General features: G+C 41.1%; 1 protein-coding gene across 12 annotated transcripts in view; it reads right to left on the bottom strand.

The window, feature by feature from the left end:
* Positions 1-25,995, bottom strand: part of Apbb2 (amyloid beta precursor protein binding family B member 2) — a 268,672-nt gene that overhangs the window by 82,468 nt on the left and 160,209 nt on the right. For 8 of the 12 annotated variants that reach the window (XM_090343669.1, XM_090343667.1, XM_090343668.1 and 5 more), the window contains 4 exons: positions 13,279-13,487; positions 3,822-3,884; positions 3,339-3,424; positions 3,177-3,237 (listed from right to left, as the gene is read on the bottom strand). In XM_090343669.1, coding sequence (XP_090199795.1) covers positions 3,177-3,237; positions 3,339-3,424; positions 3,822-3,884; positions 13,279-13,487 — 419 coding nt within the window. The remainder of the gene's footprint in view (positions 1-3,176; positions 3,238-3,338; positions 3,425-3,821; positions 3,885-13,278; positions 13,488-25,995) is intronic. The other 4 variants (XM_090343676.1, XM_090343677.1, XM_090343673.1 and 1 more) reach the window with 3 other exon arrangements.

Below are 25,995 nucleotides of genomic sequence, written 5' to 3'. Positions count from 1 at the left end.
TGGGGGTAGGTGCACCATGTGTAAGTTGTAAACATTTTGTCAAGATTCTAACTTGCGCCAGGTGTGGCTAATGCCTGCCATCCAGCTACTTGAGGGGTGAATATTATAAGGACACAGGTTCAAGGCCAGAGCAGGCTAAACGTTGACAAGAACCCATTTCAGTAAACAAGCTTGTCTGGGTAGACTGTGCCTAAAATCTCAGCTATGCAGAAAGCCTAGGTAGGAAGTCTGTGTTCTGAATCTTTCCTGGCTAGAAAACAGAAATAGCTAGAGTCAAAAGAACTGAGGCCATGGCACAAGCGGTAGAATGCCTGCCTAACAAGTATAAGACCCTAAGATCAAATCCCAGCATCTCCCCATGAAAAAAAGTAATTTGCTTGTCCAGGGATTTAAGCCACTCACCTTACAAATCCTTGGTGCAAATGCTCCTTGAGTTATTAGGGGTTATGCTTGGATAAACCAATTGTAGGTCAAAAATGCACTTATGACATGGGACTTACTAAGCATCCTATTACAACAGACTGAAGTCCAGTTGTCTCCCTTTGTGATCTGCCTGCAGCTGCAATTCACTGCCAAGGCCTAGGCACACTCAAGTAAGCATCACACTGTACTTCATTACTCCAGAGGAGAAATCAAAATTCAAGAATCATCACTGTGACGTTGAACAACTCTAAGTTGGACTATGCAAAGTCAGAGACTATAAACAGGAATTCTCTTGTTTTAAGCACATACCTGCAGGTTAGTTTCAGAAACTGATCTCAAAAGCTGGGTATATATTTTTTTTCTTGTAATAACCTGGCAGGCTTAGCTACCAAATTATGTTTTTGTTTTTGGTAAAAATGCTTAACCTGCTCGACCACCTTGTGGTTACTGACTGTGGTCATAAGGTCACATCATCCAGTGTCATCCACCTGTGCAGTTATGATCACCTGCGCGTGGTGTTTACCTTTAAAAGCTCAGCCCCACTGAAGCTCAGGGTTGCTCTCCGCCTGAAGGTGGAGAGCAGCCCCTGCACTGCTATTAAAATGACAACTAGCTTGGTTCATTGAGTGCTGGTGACTCTACTGTTGGGGTTCACATCCCCCCAAATTGGTTGGGGTATTTTACATTGCTCTTCCTTTTCTCTGTATTATTTCAGCCAGGATTGATACACAGACTATTCACTTATATTTTCTATACTTTTTGAAAGAAAGTATGTGGTCTTCTTAAATCTTTTACTGAACATAGGATATAAATAATTCAAAGCTAACTTTTTTTTTCTTAAAAATGAAGCACAGCTTCAGTAACTTCTGACAAAGCTAAGCTTCCATATTAACACAGTGAAATTCCTAACAGATGCAAGAGTGGACACACTGACAGCAGAAAGGCAACAGATAATCCAGGAAGCAATACAGGCAGGAGGGAGAAAAGACGTTGAGCCCCTGTACCTGCTGAGTTCCTGTGTTCCCGCCACCAATGCTATATGTCCACACTCACCTCCCACCTATTCCTGTCAGCTCCACACTGTGCTTTCCCAGCCCTCGAGGGCAGAGACATGCAGCTCTCCCCCCCGCCCCCCCCGCCCCGTCCAGCCTCTGCTGACAGTCTTTGTAAAACACTTGATAACAAAGCAAATCATTTCCAGCCCACCTTGCAGCCTTACTGCTGTATCTCTAGAGAGCTGAATGTCAGCAGCAGCCTCAGGACCTGATCTGAATGTCACTGGCTCTGGAGTAGCCCCACTGTCCTAATCGAGAGTGCTCAGGACAGAGTGGGTCCCTAGAAACAGTAGAGATTCCCAAGTCCCTCAGATTCCTTAGAGCCAGGTGGCAAGATGGCAGCTCTGGCAAAGAAGACAAGGTTTGGGACCACCCCTATAAGTGGGTGTTCCCCTAACGGAGGAAACTTATTCACTCTTCTATTCAGAGGTCCAGATCACTTTAGGATTCAGAAGAAATAAAGAGAATCTGGAATATTCCTTTCTCTCTCTCTAAAGGAAGAGGCACTGTAGGGGAGGCAAAGAATATTTGCAGATTGAGTGAAACCCCTATAGATGCCAAGGGCCCCTACCCACATCTGGCTGCACACATCAGCAGCTAGTGAGACAGATGCACTATATCCTAGTGAAGGCCAGGAAGCTCCTCACCCTGTGGCCCCATCCCCGTCACCTCTGACAGTGCACTGAAGTACACTCTGGGACAAATATTACCCTTGGACTGTGGGCAGGCCAGAGGCTCACCCACAGACATCGGCTAGCTTACCAAAAGTACTGCCACTTCAGGCTGAGCTGACCACTACCATGCTGTGTGTGTGTGAGGTAATGGTGTGTACATCTGCTCCCAACCTGCCCATGCTTCCAGCCAGACCCCAACTAGGCATGGAGGACAGGAAGAGTCACTGAATGGGGCAGAGATGAAGAGGTCTAGCAGGATCTGGGCTGCCCAAGAGTGCTGGTAGATAAGAACCACCCAGGTAGGTGTGGTGGTGGCACTGAAAACAAGCCCAGTCCCCAACCCTCTGGGTCATACTCCATAATCCAGGGCTTTGGTTACAAAGTCTGAATTCAAAGCCAATTATGGAAGTTTCAAGTTGGTAACTGCACAGCATTAAACCCCAAGCCAGAGACCCTTCTTCTTAGTCCATAGATCCTAGGAAGCAGGCCGACATACCCACAGTGATCACTGGTGCTCATCCAAAGTCCTAAAGCGGAAGAGGGACGAGTTTGCCTTGTCCCTCAGTCTCATCATCCCTCAGTGCCTTCAGCTGTGTGTAGATAGGGACGGCAAAGCCCTCTCACTGCAGAGGTATGAGGCCGTGGTGGCAGAGGGTGACATGAAGGGCCTCACGCCTTGCCTGTTACCTTTTTCTGCCATGGTTGCAAGGCAGACTAAGGGATCTTTAAAATCTTCTGAGGTTGGGCCTGTTAACCACCAACCTGACCTGAGTACACTGTACAAAGAATGGAGAGAGTGAGACACAGGCAGTCTTGGTGGAAATGGAAATAGCCTCTCATTTCAGGGGACCTACAGATTTTCCTAAAGTGCCTGAGAGATTAAGAAAGAAAGATGGAAGTAATTTCTTACTATGTGGCTTGGGGATGCTGGTTTGTACAAAAATACGTCATTATCCACAGTCATTACTTTGAAAGCATGTAACCTGGCCACTAAAAGTGTGGTTTTTTTTGTTGTTTTACAAACCTTGGCTTCTGGGTCACTGTTGACACTACAAGAATCATCATCATCAGCATGAGGAGCATTTCTAGAAAGACAAAAACAAAACCAGAAAACTAGTCTTAGAATTCTGTTGCAATCACTAGTTGCAAAAGCCATACATTTTGCCACCCACTTCTCACATCCTACCTGAGTTTCAAGGATGCATAGCGTAGGGTCGCTCCCTCAAATTCCTTTAAACTGGGGTCTGGGTTAACTGTAGCTGCATGTAGGTCCTAGAGGAAAATGGGTCTTTGTTATTGTATGATCAGAAGGTGTTCCATATCAAAGGGGAGAGAAAGCCCCCAGCAAGAGTCAGACAGTGTGTGTGAGCTTAGGCAGAGGATGGCATGCAATGGCTGCTGGGTGCTGACTCTGCGCAAGCACCTGCTCTGATAGGAAAACAGGGGATCTTGGGTCATCAGCTTGAAGTCATTTGTGATGAAACACACCAAAAAGAAAAAAAAAAAAAAAGGCAAAGGGAGTGTGAGCTGTACCACCCTAGCAAGAAGCCCCTTCACTTGTCTCTGCAGAATGCATGATATTCATGAGAAGAAAATACACAGCCATAGCCATGCAAAAAAGGAACATAAAAACAAAATTAAACAATCTAAAATCTGACAATATACTTGCCTTCCAAATGTCACTATTAATCTTTCCCCCATTCAGAACAGCAAAATCACTCCATGGCTGTTTCTAGACATATAATTATTCACATAGGAAAAAAGCACATTGATTTAAAGGAAAAAAAAAGAAAAAGAAAAGGAAAAGAAAAACAAAAACACAAGACACTGTGGTTAGCGTTGATATTCACGGGATGGGTTAGGGAACAAATTAAGAGCAACATATTAGTTTACTCTCTAAACCATCACCTGAAGACCAGGGCAGGAGAACTGGTACTTTAAATTACTTACCAAAACAAACAATGAAACATTATTAGGAGCAGACAGCCAAGTTGTTTTGTTTTGTTTTGCCAATCCTGGGCCTTGAGCTCCAGGCCTGAGCACTGTCCTTGGGCTTTCTCAAGGCTACAACTCTACCACTTGAGCCACAACACCACTTCTGGCTTTTTTCTATGTATGTGATACCGAGGAATTGAACCCGGGCCTTAGTGCACGCTAGGCAAACACTCTATCTCTAGGCCAAACTCTGGGCCCCCAGCCAAGCTATTTTCTAAATGTGGCCTAAAGCAAACCATAGGCACTGGCTTTGAATCCCTAGTATCCCTAATTACATAGGAAATGTTTCCCCTTTAACCACATAGGACTGTTTCTTGGAGGCAGATGCGGAGTGTCTGGTTAAGAAATGGGGTCTGCCTGTGATCAAGGGCACAAAAATTTAAAGTTCAAGTTACTGTTGTTGAAAAGAAAAGGGACATGAAACAAAGGGTGAGAAAGTAAAGAGCACAGACTAATATTAATGTCTTCTGGAAACTAAACCTAAGGAAAAAAAATCCTCGAATTCATAAAAAAAAAGTTGTATTTCCTTATCATACAAACCTGCCTGGAGATTCACATGTGGAAATAAGTTGATTTCCTAACTACATGTACTGCACAAAGCACGCAGTCCAGGATAGCCTTGTAGGAGATAGCTCTTATAGGAGATCTCTGCATTGAAACAGCTCCTTTACCTATCCCCCAAAACCAGTTTTTCTTCCTAATAGGCCAATTAACTTTCATCTAAGATTTGTGAGAATAAATGAAACTAACAAATGAAACAAGGACCACCTCGTGAAATCTATTCTACCGACCCTATCTGGCAAATCAACCATGCAAACTTTTCAGATCAGTGATTTTTCAAATGAAGTCCTTTCATCAAGTGAGTTGTGAATGCTAACCCAGAATTGGTACTCATAATATCAATGTAGTTTCTAAGACCACGCAGAGCGATAAACTTTAAATATCCCGTATGGAAAGGTGCTGTTATTTACTCTGAAGGACTTGAGGAGGCTGATGCCGTCTTTCTATTTTGTCATAGGTCCCTGAACTGCAGTGTTCAAAATGTAAAGAACTCAGATCACTGTACTTATTTTCAAAAAGATCTCTCTTAATAAGAGAGCAGGAATACAATCAACTCATCGCTACTCTCCTAATTCTTTGTGGAGAAATGTAACTGAGGGGAGCTTGTTAGTTCAGTGAGGCTGTGATCCCTTAGGGGGATAGCAGGGCCTAATATTTATGTTTTCCAACTTTGCTTGTATTTTCAGAAAAAAAGGGTCTGGAGTTATCACTGTAGAGTTCTAACAAAGACTCATGCCAAGGACCTGAAATATCAAGTACTAAATAAAACTTCAAGTCAGTATTACTTTTACAATGTATGAAATGGCTGTGTTTCCCCTTTACCACCCTGTCAGACAGGCGAGCAACCTCTGTTCTCAATGAGGTTCAGCTTTTCAAAGGGTGGCTCACATCTGTCATCCTACCTACTCAGGAGGCTGAGATCTGAGGTTTGTGGTTCAAAGCCAGCCTAGGAACAAAAAGTAGGTAAGACTCCTCTCCAGTTAACCACCAGAAAATTGGAAGTGATGCTGTGGCTCAAGTGGTAGATGCACTAGCCTAGAGCTGAAGAGTTCAGGGACACTGCCCAGGCCCGGAGTTCAAACCCGATGACCAACCAAAAAAAAAAAAAAAGTGTCACTTGACTAAGGAGGCTCAAGCTAACGGAGTCCTTGGATAGAAATGTCAAAGATAATAAAGGAGTTAGGCACTGGTAGCTCACACTTGTAATCTTAGCTACTCAGGAAACTGAGATCTGAGGATTGTAATGTGAAGCCAGCCCTGGCTAGAAAAGTCCATATGACTCTAATCTCCAATTAAAAACATCAAGAAGCTGGAAGTGGAGCTGTGGATCAAGTGGCAGAGAGCCAGCCTTGAGTACAAAAAGCTTAGGGATAGTACCCAAGTGTACACACCCCCACAAGAAAGAACAACAAAAGTAGAAAGAGGGTGTCATCGAATTCTATATTTAGCTAATTGGCTTGTTGTTTGTGATTCTGGAGTTGGAATTCAGGGCCTATGCATGCTAGGCAATCCTCTACCACTTATCTATATAAGGCCTAATGAAAAAGAAGCCAGAGAATCTTTGTTTTGTTTCTAGAAAATCCATAGACACTCTGTTTTGCCCTCTAGGCAACTGGGGTAAGAGAGATACGAGAAGAGACGAAGAGAAGGCAATACAAGAGGAAAAGGCAGGTGTGCCACATGCTCAGATAAGAATAGGCAGATCTGGGGTAGTATTGAGCAGACAGATGCCATCTTCTTCTGAGCAGCAACTTCCCCTCGGGTAGCCTTCCAGGCAATGTAGTGGCTTGTACAGCCACACAGGTGGCATTCTAGGAGTCTATAGTTACAGCTGGGGAATCTCTTGCTTCTTGTCCTGGTCCTGCCCTTACTCTGGATACAATGGTCTTGTTTGTTCTGGGACAGCCTAGAGCCTTATCTTCAGAGGCTCTGTCCAAGACTGACTCAGTGCTAGAATATGGTGCCTATCATGGCCCTCCAGCACCATGCCTGTATGGTGTACAGTGCACAAATGTGGATCCACTAAGGGAAGCTGATCATCTAACCCAGATCACAGAGAACTTTCTCCATGTTTCTCTCCCAGAATATTTAGAAAACCATTCCACAAACTAAGCAAAAATGATGCACTATCCTTCTAATGGAAAAAAGATGCCAAAATCAGACTGATCCATTAACAATGCTAACAGGTTACTCTTGAGGATGGAGCTGAAGGCAGGAAAGTCCCTAGGAGAGAACTTCCTACAGGGTAAGCCATGATTTGACTATGTCCTCCAGAAAGCATGGAAACAGTCCTTGAGGGGTGAGGATTAGTGGTAGGTGAAGGGACTAATGATCACTAAAGGGGACTCTGTGCCAATAGACCCTTTATTACAAATCACCTAGTATCTGTGTTATTCTGTTACTAGAACAAAACCCTAAGCCAGGTACACAGAACATCTTGTGAAGTAACTGTAATGCAGAGAGAGCGAGAGTAGAAGGCTGAACTAGCTGGGGACAGAGTGGGAAGAAAAGCGATCGGGTGTTCTGCAGTGGCTTTGGTGGATGCTGTTATTATGCCATGTCTGTGTGCATCTTTAAAGCCATCAGGGCCCAAGGGAAAGACGGATTCAAACTTCCACACTGCTCTCATCTGTCCTGTAGCTTGGGTCTCTCATATGCCAAACAGGACTTAAAAGACCTCTGATGGACTGTGAGCAGGTGAGATAGAGTGCTAGCTGTACACACAGTGTAAGGTTGCCCTGGAAATGGGTTCCCTTATTTACCCTCTATTCTCTCTTCATGTTGAAAAGTTTGGCGATTATGGAGTCCCTGAATCTCAATCCTATTTTGTCAAGACTAGAGGCTTAATGGAAACAGCAGAAAACATGGAATATTAGAATTTCAGAATTCCAGACCAGGAAGCATTAATGAGGATTTTGTATATTTTGTAAGCTTCTATGCCTCCTTTTTCAGATACGCCAGGCTTTTATGAGTGCAACACTATTGGGAGTGCCCTGCTTATCATAGTTTTGCTTTCTGCAGTTCATAATTTTGCTTTCTGCAGTTCCAGTTGTCTATGGTCAACCATGATCCAAAAATATCAAATGAGAAATTACCAGAATAGCAAATCGTTTATTAGACTATGCTCATTGTGTGTAGAATGATGAAAACTCATGCCATCGAGCTTGTCTATACTCTGGGAAATGTTTCTGCTATCTGACATATGCACATGGTGTGTACTTTCTATTGGAAGTAACCCAATGCACATTGTGTATACTCCCCACTGGCAGCAATCCAGCCACTGTCCTGGTTGTCAGAGGACTGCTGTGCTACTTCAGTGTACAGAGGGTTTTTTGGTGTTATCTGTGATTTCAGGCAGCCACAGATGGGCCAAAGCTTGCGCAACTCACTCATCCAGTGACCAGCAAGACCAGGTAAAAGCCCCACTCTAGAGAACAGGAGAGCTAAGCCTTTAGGACTAGCTTTGCTGCTTCAGCAAATCAACACCATCCTTAGTTTTGAGTCTGCCTTTCTCCCCCACTCAGAAAATGACTAATGAATTTTACAACATACCAGGTCTAAGGAAGCAAAATGAGAGCACCAGGGGCTAACTCCTAAGAAGGTTTTTGGAGGGACAACAAAATCCCTAAATACTGATATTTGAAGGGGACCACTGGAACAAAGAAAGTAGAGTGGTGAGACCGCAGTTCCTGGGTAGCCAAGTAATTTAATGTGAATGACAGATAAATAAAAATAGGGGAGAGACTTGGCTCCTTAGAGGGATCACTGTCCCTCAGCAGAAAAATCTCTTGGAAAACTTAAAAGCAGATTTCCAGAGTATCTGTCTCTGTGGCCAGAGTGGGGTAGGACCAAGCAAGACTACCAATGCCTAGAAGTCCTGTCACTGTCCTCAGCTTACAGGCTGAGGCACACTGCCCTAGCATTCACTAAGTCCTTCTCCAAGGTTTTTCCAGCCCTGCAAAGTAATGATTACTTAACTTGGACAAAAAATTCCATCAAATGATAACAGAATGGCCCTTTTATGTTGTCATCTAACTCCATGAGCTCATGAAATCCATGGTCCTGAGGCCACACATTTTGCCCCTTACGAGGAGCTATCTGTTGGGCACCTATAGAAGAAGTCATAAGCATTGCAACAGGACAGAGTGATTTATGACCCAGGAGAGCTCCCAGCTCTTTCGAGAGAGGATTCTCCCACACTGGCTGCCGGACTTACTTTCCCTGCACTCAGCTGAGGAGCTGAACCACCTTCACTTGGAAAGATTCTAAGGAAGACTTGGCTGCGGGCCAACAGTTATTCATAAAAATATTTTCTGTGTCTCTCTTTTCTCTAAAATGTGACATCTAAGTCATTTTTGGTAGATAATTTGTAACAAATAAATGGTTTGGGGGAGATGGGGGAGGGTGGAGACTATGGTGTGCCAAGTTTCAGTGATAAATACTTCCTGGCCAGTTGCTAAACTTTCAAACACACTTCTGGCATCGCTGTGGAAACATTACCCACTGTGCTTAACACGTTCCCAGTGAACTTTGGAAAGTGAAATGTAAAAATTTCAAACTGTAAAGAAGCCTTCAGTCCTAAGTTTTGTCAAGTCAACCGATTTGGCACTTACTTGATTTTCTTTTCAAGTCAGCTTAAGGGTGTGGGGGGGAGGTATTAAGCCTGTGTGGTGGCTCAGGCCTGTAATCCTAGCTACTCATCAGGCTGAGATCCGAGGATCAAGGTTCAAAACCAGCTCAGGCATTAAAAATATTAAAGAACTGAGACTCTTATCTCCAATAAATCACTAGAAAATAGGAAGTGGGTCTGTGGCGAAGGGGTAGGGTGATAGTCTTGAGCTGAAGAGCTCAGAGACAGTGCCCAGGCCCCCTCAATAAAAGGTATTAATATACATAGTTACAACATGATATTTTACAAGGTGTTTTTTTCCTTCTGTAATATTTTGATATTTGTAATGTTTGGGGTTTCATTGAAATTGATTCTATTTAGAGATCAAAGAAATGATGCACTTGAGATGTTAAGAGAAATCATTCTCTAGTAGGCTTCTGTGTGTTACAATCACCCCTTAAAGTGAGAGAAAAAGGTCTGAGAGTCTCTTAGCTTCCTGCTACATTGTGTGGAGCTTGGGGGTGAATATAGAGAACAACATATCTGAATTCAGGTTGCTTCTGCCACATAACAGCTGTGATCTTAAACAAGCTCTGCCTTTCTGCTTCTGTTGTCGATGGAATGACGGGCTGGGAGCATAGCCTAATGGTAGAATGCTCGCTTAGCACGTATGAAGTCCTGAGTTCAATTCCCTGGTACCACATACTCAGAAAAAGCAGGAAGTGGTATTGTGGCTCAAGTGGCAGAGCACTAGCCCTGAGCAAAAAGTGTCCAAGAACAGTGCCCAGCCCGAGTTCAAACCCCAGGACGAGCCATTAAAAAAAAAAAAAAAAGGAATGACAATAGCATTAGAACAGGTGTATAAGTGTTCTATGAGGGAGCTACAGGATAGGGCATTAGCCTGGCACTGTATGTACTTGAATCCTCTTGGTGCCTGTGGTTTGAGTCCTTGTTGGTGACTCCACATCCTGGTGTCAGGCAGGCTGGGCTCAATCCTCAATCCTCCTCTCCCTATCCATTTTCTCCTGGGATTTTGATGACCCCTTAAATCTGCTAGGTTCTTGACTTAACAGGCAGCCTTATATGCAGGTGGGAAAAGGTGTATGAAGTAAACAATTGAAAGGAAGATTATCTCATCAATCCTTCCAAGGGTTGGGATTTAGTTTAGTGGAGTGCTTGCCTAGCATGCTCAAAGCCCTGGCTCCCATGCTCCCATGCTCCCATCCATCCATCCATCCATCCATCGCTAATAAGTCTCTCTGAATTAAAAAAAAATATATATATATATTCTCAAAAAGAAAGAGAAGGAGGAAAGAAAGAGGGAGGGAGAAAAGGAGGAGAAAAAGCCACCATTTTTCACCCAGTTCCACGGAGGAACAAGATTTTTGTCAATATATAGCATGGTTATTAGCAGAGGTGGGGGAATGGAGCCATAGGGAGATGAAAAGCCATAGCATCAAAAAGGCAAAGTCCCAGGACAAGAACCAGGGGGAAATGGTGTATACCCACTCTACTACCAGCTGCAAGGCCACTCATTTCCTTCAGACTCGGTGGCCTGTTTCTTAAAACATGAAAAACAATAGTTGTGTTTTCTACCTTGTTATAGTTTTGTAAGGGCCAATGACAATACCCTGAATTTTTATTCATTTATTTTTAGCAGTACTGACAATAGAACCCAGGCCCTGCACATTCTGGACACATAGTCTACCATTGCCTTACAGTTCCAGACCAAATCGAGGTCAGCCTAAGCAGAAGAGGCTGTGAGAGTCCATCTCCATGATGGAAGCTGGATTGTGGTAGTGCTCACCTGCAGTCCTAGCAACTACAGGAAGTCTAAAGATGGCGGCTCCCTATGGCATTCTCTGGCTGGATGCACTTTATTAGCATGATGAAAGGTTTGGGCAGGAGAACAAATATCCTAGTAGAAGCCAAGAGAAATGATGTATAAGTAAGAAGAGTAGCTCTGCCTGTCCTGAGCACAGACGCTGGTGCTAGGTAGCGCTGCTTCTTGGGGGACCCCTATGGTGCAGGGAAGAAGCCTATAGAGCTTATGGGTGGGAAGCACTTCAAACCATGGTTCTTGAAGCCTGGGTCTGTGTTGGTTCTTTAAAAATTTTTTTTTTATTATCTTAAGCATTTATACAAAGGTTTTGCCATTCAACTTTTTAAAGCTCCACCCCTTCCCCACTACCCATTTTTGTGTGTGTGTGTGTGTGTGTGTGTGTGTGTGTATTTTTTTTTGGGGGGGGGAGGAGGTCAGTCCTGGGGATTGAATTCAGGGCCCTGACACTATCCTTAGCTTTCTCATGGATAGTACTCTACCACTTAAGCCACAGTACCATTTCTGCCATTTTCTGTATATGTGGTACCGAGGAATTGAACTCAGGGCTTTGTGCATGTTAAGCAAGCACTCTACCACTAGGCCAAGCTCCCAGCCCGTGTTGGTCCATTTCAATCCCCCAGCATATACATGACCGAAGATGAATAAATGAATGAGTGAAAGTTACCCAGGGACTGGGAATATTATAAGTCAATGAAAAGTTATCAAGATCATCTAGTGATAAGGAACAAAATCTCATGGCTGATTATTAGGAGAAAGAAGAACCCAACCAAAGCCCTGCGCTACCAATAGGGGTAAAGTTCACTACAATACACTCTCTAAAGATGCTAAGCTGAGGCTGAGGCTGGGAAAATAAAACATTAAATTCTTGCATAGCCTGGATGTGACTGGAACACAGGTCCTACAACCCCCCCCACAGAGGACAGTAAATAAATTCAAGTATGCTGTCAACTGTTAGAGAAAAGGATGGATAGATAACAGTTGCTAAGATGTAGAACATCTCTGTAAGTAATAGATGAAATCCAAATGTACTTCATTTCTTCAAAGTGAAAGATGGGCTTGAATAAAAAACAAAAACATACAAACAACCCCTTCCCCCATTATTACAAGAAAAAGATAGAAAAGCCTGGGTGTGAAAAAAACTAATTTTCAAGAAAAAGGGACATCATTTAATTTTGATCTTTCTTAACTATAATTCTCTTCAACATGTTAAGATTCATAAATGCTTACTATAGGAATTGTTATACCAATAAATGTCACAATGAAAATTTTGTTTTGCTTAGTTGTGGAGCTTGAACTCTTGGCTTGGGCACTAGCCATGAGTGCTTCAGCTCAACATTAGCGCTCAACCACTTTGAGCCAAAGCATCACTTCTGGTTTTCTGGTGGTTAACTGGAGATCAGAGTCTCATGGACTTGTGTACCTAGGCTGGCTTTGAACTACGATTCTCAGATCTCAGCCTTCTGAGCAGTTAGGATTACAGGCATGAGCTCTGGCATCTGACAATGAAAATTTTTGATGTCTCAATTATTTTTTTAGATACCCAGATTTCTTCCCTCAGGAATAGCAAAAAATTATACTAAAATGTTTCTAAAATAAGGTCACTTCTACTAAATAAACAGATCTCTCACTTTCCTTATTTTTTTTTAAAGAAATTAGGCATTTAAGACTCTAAGTTTATTCTTGGAGACACTCTCTCTATGCTAGCAATGAACTCAAGGCTACTAAGACGCATGGCAATTATAACCTGCCTGACCAGGAAACGTTTTCTGTGTAAATATTTTATTAAGCCAGCTCTATGCAGTAGCACCTGCAGAGTAAATTATGCCTCTAAGAGTGCTAAGGACTCTTAACCATGATTCATTAATCAGCCCCTCTTGCTTTCTGTACCTAGAATGGTGTTTCAAGAGACCAAAAGCCATTAAAAATGAAAACAGCCCTGAAAGATGGATATCAACACTATTTACTAAGAGGAAGCATTACTGAGATTTCAAATACAACATGCATGATAATCAAGAAGCTTACCTCAAGGACTTGTTGGGAGGGAAGTAACTACTCTAAAGAGAAACCACAAAGTTATACCCCCTCTACTAAGCTAGTAAAAAAGGCACTCTGTTTTACCTCATTCTCTGGGGTGGGAGATGGCGTTACAGAACTAAGAGACCCTTTCCTAGAACCCTGAAGATCTGCTGGGATGGACACAGGCTGTTCCCACTGAGTTGTTCCTGTCGGGATGTGCCAGTAATAGGTCCCAGCAATGTCGTTCACTCTTTTCCAGCCAGGTGGCAAATCTGGATCTGTCTGAAAGGAGTGATCATTCCAGATATCTGCTGGAAAATGGAAGAAAAAAAAAAGAGATTTTTATTAAGGAAAAGAGTCTTTAAATTGCAGCATCAACAGCCAGACAAACCCTGTAGGTAGCTGTGTCCACACACTAAATAAGGTTACAATGTATACTGAAGGGGTGGCATGGGCAAAGAGACACAAGAAAAGCACCGGAAAGGCAGGTTGAGATTTGAGATGATGGACATAATAGAGTCAGCCTATGAACAAGCTGAAGTTGCAGGAACCAGAATCAACTGCCCCAGCAAGTCACATGGCTATACAAAGAATCCACTGGATTCTTCTATCGCTTTGCAAATATCATTACATATTAAAGGCCTCCAAAGCCATCAACATATTCAACTTACCAAAGTCGTGTTGCATTTTCCTGCCTTAGGAGAACGACAACTGTAGCCTATGAGGTTCACACGATATACTTTAAAGAAGACAATCTTACTTTGTCCAATCAACGGTTATCAGTTTAATTTCAGGGCCAGAGTTAGAGGCAAACCCAAACTACCCCACCTGCCCAGCTGTGCTTCTTCCTCACACCTCTGAACAGCACTGCCTCTGAATCACAAGACAGAGTTTCCTCATTCTCCACATGTCTGCCTGCCTTTCTCAATGCCAAAGTGAAAAGAATGTTTCCTAATTTTGGAGATAAATATTTATGTCCTTTCTTTTTCCTAAGTCTCTCAAACATATCCCCAAATGAATAGTTAATTTTTTTTTTTTTTTGCCAGTCCTGGGCTTGAGCTCAGGGCATGAGCACTGTCCTTGGACTTTCTCAAGGCTAGAGCTCTACCACTTGAGCCTCAGCACCACTTCCAGCTTTTTTCTACATATGTGGTACTGAGGAATCGAACCCGGGTCTTCATGCATGCTAGGCAAGCACTTTAACCACTAGGCCAAACTCCCGGCCCATGAATAGTTAATTTGATCTGTAGATGACTTTTCAGTTTCCTCCTCCTGTGGGTCTGAGCCCTTATTTAAAAAAAAAAAAGTCAAGCATAGCTTCACATCTAGTACTGTACTGAATGCTCACGTTACCCCTAGCTTAGAAGCAAGGTTGGATCCAGGTCTTTCAAGACTGGAATCCAACTGCCACTGTGTGGCTGAGATTAGAAAGATACAAGGTTGGCTGTGGGTCACTTGCCCTTTATGGCAGGGGCCCTATGAAGGCTAAACTACTTACTCCATTTCTAAGGGTCAGAGAGGGCAGAAGATGGGTTTAAAACCAAGGAGGTAACAATGTTCTGATATGTACTCATAATGCAGCCTTTTACTCAGGCCTCCTTTCTATCCTTGTCCCACTCTGGCAAGGCAGGCCAGCCATGCCAACTGGCTTACCTTCAGCAAAATCCTCTGGTGCCTGTAAAGAGGAGACGGAACCCAGTGTTTCTCTTTCCTTCCTCCATCCTGACCTTGAACCTGAGATCCTTTCCCTAGCTCCTGATATCACTGCATCTCTCCGAAGGTCCTGTCACCTGCTGACACAGAACAGGTCCAAGGTAGGAGCTAAAAGTCACAGGTGTCCTTTCAGAGTGGTTCTGTGGCCCTTTCTTGTGTGTGCCTATTGTTCTTTTTAAGGGGACAGGAAGCAGAGCCTGAAAGTCAGTGAGTAAAAATAGCAGGGCCAAGAGCCCTACAAAGTCCCTCTTGTGCTGGAAGCCTCTTGGGCCAAAAGCAATATGTGGTGTAGGAACAAGGGATCCACTGTGAACAGTAAGGACCCAGCCCATTCCAGCCATTATGGGTACCAGCTAAGGGTCAGCTCCTCCCCAGCTTCCCCCAGGGCTGCTTTCCTGGTTGGGATGTGCAGTGTGAGAAGCAAAGCAGCCTCTAATCACTCTCTCCTTTGCTCTCTTTTGGGAACCCAAGGGTCAAATAAGAACAAATTAGCATCTATCAGCGGCTGGAAATTTCCTCTCCGGCAGAGGAGGGCATGAGAAGGAGGAATGGGTACACACTGGGAGTCTTATATTTAGCAAGGTCTGTCTGGACTGCAAACAGAAGACTGCACTCAGGTCCTAGGAGCAGCATTCACTCCCTGCCCTGGTATTTGTGTATCTGTGGCTTTGGCTGTGCAAGAGGCAGGTGGAATGGGAAGATGAGTGCAGATATTCATTTTCCAAGCTCTTCCTGTCTACTCTGGACCACATTTGCTTTCAGAGCATAGCGATCAGAGTTGATGATGACAGATGTGTCCAGTAGCTACCCGAGAGTCATAGTTTTTCATTCAATAGGTCTGGGGCCCAAGAACTAATATTCCTCATAGCTCCACTGCTAGCTTCAAGACCCTGTGCTTCTGAGCAGCAGTGGACAAGGGAAAGGGAAACAGTGGTCATTGTCTTCCATCAAGCCAGTCTACTGGATGAAACCAACACAGGAAATGGATATTCAACCACATCTAGGGCCTGGATGGGCTGTCTAGACAAGATGGATTAAAAGGTTTTGGGGGAGGCAGGTACTCTCTATATGAGAAGGGTCCTTCCAGCCTTCCTGACAGAGAGGCCAGCTGGTGCAAAGGTCTAAGGCAGAAAAACAGCTATATCATTCTAACCATAACATCACTCCAGTAGGTCTGAGTCACTTATGAGAAGGTTTAAGGCATTAATTGGTAGAGACTCACCCACCTTTTATACAGAGGGAAAATTTTAAACTGTATTATGATTTGAATTTTAAGAAAATCAGAAAAAATAAGTTGCACAATGCTTACATTCTTTTTTTTTTCTTTTTTTGCCAGTCTTGGGGCTTGAACTCAGGGCCTGAGCACTGTCTTTGGGCTTTCTCAAGGCTAGAGGTCTACCACTTGAGCCACAGCAATACTCCTGGCTTATGTATATGTATATGCATATGCATATGTATATGTATATGGTACCGAAGAATCAAACCTGGGTCTTTGTGCATGCTAAGCAAGCACTTTACCACTAGGCCAAACTCCTAACCCAATGTTCCCATTCTTTAAAACAAAACAAAACAAAACAAAAAAAGCACTCTTTTTCCAAAGTCTTTCCTAACTTGTAGCTGCTGCTAGGCTTCCTTTCCAACGTTATTCTTGACAGAGCCAGATACTCCAACAGAAACTAGAATTCAACTTTTAAAACCTTTTCCTGTTGTCCAGTAGTCCTGTCTTCTCTCCCTCCCTCACTACTTAGTTCATTTATTTTTTTCTGAACGTATTCACAGTCTGAATAGAACAAATAAGGCTGTTTCCTGCAGCATCATTATCAACTTTTAAAGACAACAGCACAGAGCCAGGCCTTCGAGTCTAGGTGATTCTGAGTAGCAAATTGATGTTGCTCAGGATCTGGCATCAAACTGGCTTTAAACAGAGGGCCTGGCTGAAATACTGATTACAGAAGCAGCTTGCTAGCTGATGAGATCTTGGGTAAGTGGTTTAAATTCTAATGTCCTGATAGCTTATTGTATCACAGAGCTGATGGTGATTTCTACATTACAGGGCTGATGTAAAGTCAAGAACTTTGTACCAAGGAATCATTCAACATGTGTTTATTATATGGGAATGAATCCCAAAGTGTCAGAATCTTGACCTTCGCAGCCTACCAGAAAGGCCTAGGGTCAAGGCCCATGTATTTCCTGATGTTAATTTGCAACACTTGATTTTTGCCTTTGTATTTTGCTATTTTGTAAAAAAAAAAAAAAAAAAAGCAGCATTTTGTACTCAACTCCAGCTTTCTTGTCTTAATATTAAGATGTAAGAAATTTTTAACAGTTTGGGCAGGGTTAATGTTCTAACACTTTTCTCTATATTTTCCTTGAAAAACTTACAGTAAGTTTTGTTGGTTTTTTTTAGTGTCTCTGACATAGAGAACTATTTGTAGCTGATGATTTTTTTTTCCTGTAAAAGTTATGTAAATATTTCAAGACCTCGGTATTTAGAGGATCTTTAAATTTGGACCTTTGAATAGGAACATATGGACATGTGGTATGGTATGTGTGTGTGTGTGTGTGTGTGTGTGTGTGTTTTAATATCAAGTACTTTCGGCATAAAATTCCTGGTACTTATTTATAAGCACATGCCTCTGCTGAGCTACATTCCAGCTTCTACAAATATCTTCAAAGTGGAATGTATCACAAGGCTGCTCTTTTTAGAGTTTATAACCACCAGACATTTTTCCAATTTAAAAAGGTAATTTTTACTTAGATTGGAAAACTAGATGACAACACTGGCTATTCACATGTCAATTTAGAAATGATGACTTGTGTGATAACACACTTGTGTGAGTACTTTTTTAATGGGGAGGGTCTCAGTGCTGGGTACACACCCCAGGACCTCAGCATGCTAAGCAAGCACCTACCCACTGAGCTATGTCACTGGTCCCACAGCACTTCTTTAACCGGAGTGTGGCTGTTTTAAGTCATGTAGTTGAGTCCTTACTGAAGCAGAAATAAAGTTGAGATAAGACAATTCAAGTCTGTTTTGTGTTTACGGAATTCTTCTTTTGAGTCTGTTTTGGCCCTACCTCATGTTCTTGGGAAAGTACTGGAATAAGAATTGCTTTATCAAATGGTGAGAGATACAAGGAAATTATGATTTGTATTTTCAAGTTGCTAACCAAAATGGGAAATTTCAGAGAAACTTAAAACTAACAAGCATGAAATGCAAGAGGTTAAAAACCACTTGAGAAGATAATATGCACATCTGTTTATCTATCCACCCATCCATTTAAGTATATGTGGATATACAGAAAAAGGGAAGGAGAGAGAGAGAGGAAGGGGGGAAGGCTGGGGAGGAAGGGAAGAAGGGAAGAAGGGAGGAAGGGAGGGAGGGAGGAAGGAAGGGAAGGAAGGAAGAAAAGAAGGAAGAAAGGGAAACTTAAAATGTCTGTGAGGATTCATCGTTTACTCCTGAGAAATATTAGGAGAAGACTATACTGAATCCAACAAGTCTCCAGAATGCAAAAGCCTGAGCAAAACATTGGATGGGTAATGAGTGTAGGTGGTCAGTGTTGTGAAATCAGCAATAATTTGACAACACATTTAAACATACTGATAAAAGTATATAATATAAAGTCTCCAGGAAGGCCTTGTTATATTTTTCACCAGTTGTCAGCCTGTGTCCCTCACTGAGTGACTGGCCACGATACACTCTGTTCAACACGAGACATAATTACTTAGTCTGGCAGGAAGAACAACTAATTGAGCATCCAATTCTTTGCTCCCATGTTTGAGTATTTCGTGCCCAGTCCTAAACACAGTATTCAAGGAAGATCTGTGATTATGGGGGAAATAATACAAAGGGTAACTGCAAACATCATTCAGAAAGTGTATTTTCCTTCAACCCCAAATTCCCACTTCATTTTACTATTATTTCAGACAGCAGCAGAAGAGGAGACAGAGCACAACCACAGGTATAGTTCCGGCCGTGTAAATATGAGGTACCATACTCTTTAAAGGCAGATAGCTTTGAAGGAATATTATTAAATGGACAATTTTAATTTCCATCATTTTGGCAGTCTTCTCATCTAGCTGTAGTCCTGAGGCTGGTACCCAGCAGTCATAATTAGAAGGTATCAGCGATTCAAGACTTGCTTAGACCAACTCCAAGTTCATTGTTATTCTGCATAGTGACCTGGTAGGACTGGACTTTGCATCTACTTTAAATACTAGACTAAATGAGGATTATTGAGAATCTGGGAAGCAGATAAAATATTCAAGAACAAGTTGGCTTTTTATCAGCACATTAAAAACAGCAAGCCGAAGTGGGTACCATAATAAAAAAAATCTATGTGTAGGAACATTATACTCATAAGATTCAAAGGGATACCTTGTGTTTCTAATACAAGGACCACAGCACGCCTTTCTAGTCCATTAGTGAGCCTTCCAAGTACTGTCGGGAATCCAATTTCATCTGATCCCACAAAATCATGCATAATGGTGAGGAAGTATTATTCACATTCACAAGTTTTTTTTTTTTTTTAACCAAACCAGATTTCAGCAATGTTAAATAACTTGTTCAAGGTTAGGAAACAACTTAACATCTGCTATGGAAAAAGACCTCACTATATTTCTGTTTGGAAACCTAGGTGAATTTTAAAGGTTAAAGTACCTTTTGAAGAAATCATCAGTACTGAAGCAAATGTTCAAGCTGCCAGAGTGGCTAATGGACAAGCTTTAATATTTGATGTAAAATAGAATTTTAGACTATAGATAGAAAATGATTTTCCATCTATAAAGAAAAATGCTTTTCTGAGATTAAGTTTTAAAAACACTTAAAGGGATCAGCATGCATTTCTTTAAATGGCTTCTCTATTCTTCACCTAAATAAAAGAATTGTAAGCACCTTATATAAAAGATATAAATATTTCAACCAATAAAAGAATGAGAGAACAGAGCTATGGAGAAAAAATTTTGAACACAAGCTCTTGAGACGTAAGTCCAGCTGTCTATGAACTCTCAATGAAATTTAATTACTTCCTCCAAAAAATTTACAAAGTCTCATTAAGCCAGTAAAAGATGTTCATCAAGAGAAGGCAGAACACTTTTTCTTGTTGTCTGGAACAGAGATGAATGGATTTATTTTGTAATCTCTCATTCAAATCTAAATCTATAGTAATCTAAATTATAGATCTGAGTAAGAAAACCAGTCTCTTGATGTCTAACTTGTCCAATACTCTAAAATATCACACTGGTGGAATGTAACTTCATAGGTTATGATTCATTTGTTTTCTACCATCCATCAGTCCTAGCATCTTGTTTTCCAAACATGGATATATTAAGTGCACAAACTGTTGAGCCTTTTTTTTTTTTTAATTTTTGGCCAGTCCAGGGCTTGAAATCAAGGCCTGAGCATGGTCCTTGGGCTTTTTCAAGGCTAGAGCTCTACCACTTGAGCCATGGCACCATTTCCAACTTTTTCTAAGTATGTGGTACCGAGAAATCAAACCTGGTCTTTGTGCATGTAGGCAAGTACTCTACCACTAGGCCAAACTTCTGGCCCAAGTCTAACTTTTTATAAATAATAAAAAGGATCTCCTGAATTCAACCAACCCAAAGCAACATCTAGCCATTCATTTGGTTCAAGGTTTTTAACTATTTAAGTTGTATGTTTCTTGTTCCACAGCCTCCATAACTGTACATTAAGAGAGTTCAGCAAAGATCTCCCAGAGAAAAACAAAGTCTCCACATCAATTAGACATCATACACTTATAGGATAGTTTGATTTTTCTTTTTGAGCAATGCAAGAGTAACATGAAAAGCTCTGAATTTTCTGAGATGCTGGGCAGTTGTGAGAAAAGAGACAGAGGTATTTGTGGATCCCATCTGCCAAGGATGCATGCATAGAGGTGTTACATTTTACTCAAAATAGAATGTAGCATAATATAATATTAGGTCAAAATTTCAGGAATGGACAAAGTAACTAGGGTAATTATTCTCAAAAATCTCAAGGAATAAACTTGTATTCAAAGTATAAAAGAACTTTATTTAGAGATTAGGATATAAGTCATTTCAGTATTTAAATTCTAAGTTCTGAAGACCAGGAACATGGCCTAGTAGTAGAGTGCTAACCTAACATGCATGAAGCCTTGGGTTTGATTTCTCAGTACCACGTATACAGAAAAAGCTGGAAATGGTCTGTGGCTCAAAATGTTAGAGCAGCAGCCTTAAGAGCTCAAGGACAGTGCCCTGAGGTCAAGCCCCACGACTGCCCCCCCCAAATAAATTCCAAGTTCCTAATAGCAACAAAATCAAAGAAAATTTCATATAGAGGCTATTCATCACAAATTTAAAGAGGCTATTCACAAATTAAACACATATCTAAGTTCCTTCAGGCAAAGCCGACACTTCCTTCTTTATTATAATTAACCAAGGTTACACAAACATGTCTCACACATGGCAACTGTACAACCTAAATGTCCTGAGTGAACACTAATGCTGTTTAGAGTGACATCCTTTATGCATATTTCATTTTCAGAAATTGCAGAAGCTGCCTTCATTATGTCTATATGAATGAGAACTTCAGGAAAGAGGAAGGGAAAAAAGAAAAAGAATGCAATGGAAGGAAACTAGTAGTTGGGGCAGGAAGGGCCCACTCAATCTTAAGTCTTACTTTGCTATGACATCCAAAAAAGAACTAGTACCAATGTTTGCTATTTTAAAAATTCACACACAAAAATACTACTTAACTTACTCGGTCTCAAATTCCAACCAAAATGCTAAAATTATCTTCCCATAAGAAAAATGCTCTTGAGATGTTAGAGATTTCTTATCTGGAGGGTCTCTGGGAAGGTTGCCAAATTTATTATACTACAGAAATACTTGCTTTAAAATTGGCAGTTTGCACTTGGAAAAATTGGTTTTTATAAGGTTTTCGTCCTGGGTTACCTCCATTTTTCTCTTTCTAAATCTATTAGTAGTTTGCTTCCATTTATAAATAATAGTTTATTTGTCTTTCAATCTTGTTATGCTCTAAGCATCTTCTTCCTTACTGAGTTTCATCATTTTCTCTAGGAAAGAAATCACTCTAAAGGCCTTTGAGAAAAGGCCACACACACACACACACACACACACACACACACACACACACTTCTTAGGTTTCAGAAATGGGTACTAAAGGAACTCTCTTTGGAAACAAATGAATCAGGTGCTGTGCCAAAGTCTTCCTTGTTGCAGACATCAGTGGGAGAAAGTGTACCATGTGTGGAGAGCCTCATGCTAGATATCATTAATGATTCCCTCCTCAAAGAAACAAGTTGTGTCCTTGCTTGGTTGTACATGTGCTTTGATGAATGAACTGAGTGCATTCTTTATTCTTCCCTTCAGGATATTACAGTGGGAAGAACCTAACTATGGAGCCAGAAGCAGAAATGAATTGTGAAAGAATAAACTTTTTTTCTGTTAATTCCCCTTGAAGAAATGAAGAGTATAAATTGCTTTAAACACCCCTCCCCCCCATCCAAGAAATCCAAGAATTGGAGGATCATGGCTGACTCAGGCAGAAAAACCCAGGAGACTCCAACTAATCGCCAATTAACCAGCAAAAGGTAAGGATGGATGCATGGGTGAAGTTGTAGAGTGCCAGCTGTGAGGAAGTAAGCTGAGCATGTGGAAGGTATATGGCATATGTGCCACGTATTTTTTCATGAGGTACTGAGGTCAAGTCCTAGGGCTGGCAAAACAAAAATAAGTGTTGATTTTCAGTGTAAAATTTCCATAGATCATATTTTTTCCCTTTAAAATGATACCTTAGAAAATTCCCCCACTTTCTGCTTCTGTGACTAACTCATTTTAAAACTACATTCTGCTCTGCTGAGAAAGCAAGAAGTGAAATTTTCCTATGAATAAAGTTACTTGTACTTGGCCCAGATTTTGCCTGGTCACTCTGGGAAAGAAAGCTTGTCCTCTTTCATGCCACTGGGTCTATTTGATAAAACAACAACAAAAAATATGTACAAAAATCAGATTGGTAAGCTATGCCTAGAAAAAAATAAAGCTTAACTTGATTTACCTGCTTATCCAAAGAATCTAATTCAATCAACAATTGCAATGCTGTATTTTTCACTGAAAAAATATGAAATCATATCCATATGTACATAAGATCTTATTTTTGAAAACAAAAACATATTCCCTAGATAACCAGCAGTATCATTTTTAATATTTGCATTATACTGTCCACATACTTCATTAGAGCATACACGATTCATTGTTCTATGAGGAAACTGAGGTCAACTAACACTCTAGAAGAGGGAAAGTAAAATGTGCTGGATTCATACCACGGAGCACCGGGCAACAGTATAAACAGTGCATTGGATGCACTCAAATGAATGTCTTTAAATCACAGTCCATGGAAAAAGTCCTTTGAGTAAATGGCCTACATTCCCCAAACATACTAGATAATGTCAAGTATATTCTTGAACAAAAAGTTACATCATTAACATCATGACTGCACTATTCCTTCCAATTGTACCAAGGCGTATCATTTCCCAGAGAAGATCCACTTCAATCCATCCTTGCTCTTCCATATAAAACGAGCTGCTTCTTTAGCATATTGCATTTATTGCCTCTTCAACCTGTGTCCCCTCCCATCTTGCTATTGGAGGTCCTTCCAGTCACAGTCCGACTGTACATACTCTGCTCTCGTGACAGACGGTACATTTCTGCTTACCAGGCCTTTGCGGGAATCTACTCTACTGAAACTAAAGTTTGTTCATGCCTAACCCCAAATTTTCCTAATCACCACTAAATGAACCTCTTCATCCTGTGTTACTAACTTCCCTTTAGAAACCAAATACTCAGGGTAATTTTCTAGCTGATAGTAAAGTTTCTCCCAAAACATTCATCTCTCTTAGTGAGTCAAGTATGGTACATGTATGTCTCCTGAGTTTAGAATTTACAGAGGCAACAAAGTCCTAACAAAAATTTAAGCAGGGGAATACATATGTCTTGAGATTATTATTGACAACACAGCATAGATCAAAATAGACTTGTATGTATTTGTATAAAAATTATCTACCATAACAAACAAATGTCCAAAAATTACATGTCAGTACCAGAGAAACTAGGAAGCCAAATTACTATGTAATTACAAACCCTCCATCTCTAAATCGCTTTGCTATCAATATAAATCAGTGATTAAAATCCCAGTCACTGGCCATTTGAAAGAATCTTTCCTCCCAGTGGGAAACTGTTGTCATGACAACATGACTTCCAGCTGTATCTCTGTGAACAAGCACATGGTAAAAGAGAAAGAATGAAAATCAATCAGTTAAAGAATATATTGACTATATTTGCAATGTAAAGGGAGTGTGTTTCCAGCAAAGGTTACCCAATATAATCTTTTGTAGGACTGGGGTAAGCTTTCATAATCAGTAAAATTGTACCTTGTATCTATATTATTTACATGTAAGTATAACACACATTTAATTCCATACACCAACCCTGTCATTAGAGATTTTTCAAGTCATTTCATGCCCTGCCACTTACTGATATTTTTAACGTGCCTAATGTCAGATATTACCCATTTTTCTTTGGTCTTATCCCTCCTATCCTTGCTAGGAATAAATTCACTGATTCAAAGGAGGTAAGATGATGGAGCATCATTCTAAAGAGGCTCATTAACTCTTTTTACCCGTCCAAATTATCTACATGCTACACACCATTATAATGACCCTGTAAATGTGAAAACCAGTAAATGTAAATATAGCCACAAATGGGAGAGGATTTGATTAGAAGTTTATAAACTGAATGGAATTCCTCCTTTTCCCCCACAAATGGCATTAAAAAAAATTAGTTGTAAAAGTGGCCTACAGTGAGGTTAGTTACATAAGTAGGGCAATGAGTACATTTCTTGTGGAACAGTGTTACCCCCTCTCTCCTTTTTCTCTTACCATCCCTCCTCCTACTTCCCCACCAAGTTGTAAAGTTCATTTCCACAATCTAGTGTCTTGTGAGTATTGCTGTTGCATTAGTTTACCCTTTGTTCTTGTTTCACCATTTTGTTAATCCCCTTCCCTTCCCCAAATCTGAAAACACACACACACACACACACACACACACACACACATACACACACACACACAAACACATACGCATGCACGCACGCACACATGCGCGCATACCAGAATAAAAAACAACAATATCAACAACAACAAAAACCCTCTTGTAGGGCTGGGAATTTGGCCTAGTGGTAGAGTGCTTGCCTAGCATGCACAAAGACCTGGGTTCAATTCCTTGGTACCACATACATAGAAAAGCCAGAAGTGGTGCTGTGGCTCAAGTGGTAGAGCGCTAACCTTGAGGAAAGCCCAAGGACAGTGCTCAGGCCCTGTATTCAAGCTCCAGGACCGGCAGAAAAAAAACCACAAAACAACCCTCATGTTTCCATTTCTTGGAGTTCATTTCAATTATCATCATTTTATATGTACATAGCTAATGAGCTACTGGGATCCTCTGCTAGGACAATTCTAGACATATGCTAATTTATTACAAATGAGGGAAACCATGGAGCCTATATTTCTCTGGGTCTGGCTTACTTCACTTAACATGATTTCCCCCCCCCCAAGTCTTTCCATTTCCTTCTGAATGTGAATGTATTATTCCTTTGATAGATGCATAGAATTTCATTCTGTATATATCCATTTTCTTGATCCATTCATTTATTGAGAGGCATCTAGGTTGGTTCCATATTTAAACTATGGTAAATAATTGTACACTGGATTTTTTTTCTTTTTCTAATTTTTATTGTAATTAATAGAAGGGTTAATTATATTCGCCAGAGAAAAGGTGCATTACTTAAAAATTATTGCTACCCCTTCTCATGTTTTTGTTCCCATTTCCCTCCCCACACCTTGTTTCCCTCCTTCCCTATCCTATTTCAAATAAACATATACATCAGATAACAAGGTAGGATACTGTAACAATATGAGATAACCAAGGGACAACAAAATAGATGAGAAATAACATAGACCATTAAGAACAACAGTTACACCTTATATGGCTCTTGTTTCTATATCTTGGAGGTCCTTTCATTTAGCATCATACTATATGGCCTTA

The sequence above is a fragment of the Megascapheus bottae genome, chromosome 13 (assembly GCF_031878675.1).
Source record: "Megascapheus bottae isolate mThoBot1 chromosome 13, mThoBot2.hap1, whole genome shotgun sequence".
Classification (NCBI taxonomy): domain Eukaryota; kingdom Metazoa; phylum Chordata; class Mammalia; order Rodentia; family Geomyidae; genus Megascapheus; species Megascapheus bottae.
This window is presented reverse-complemented; position numbering and strand designations above follow the sequence as displayed.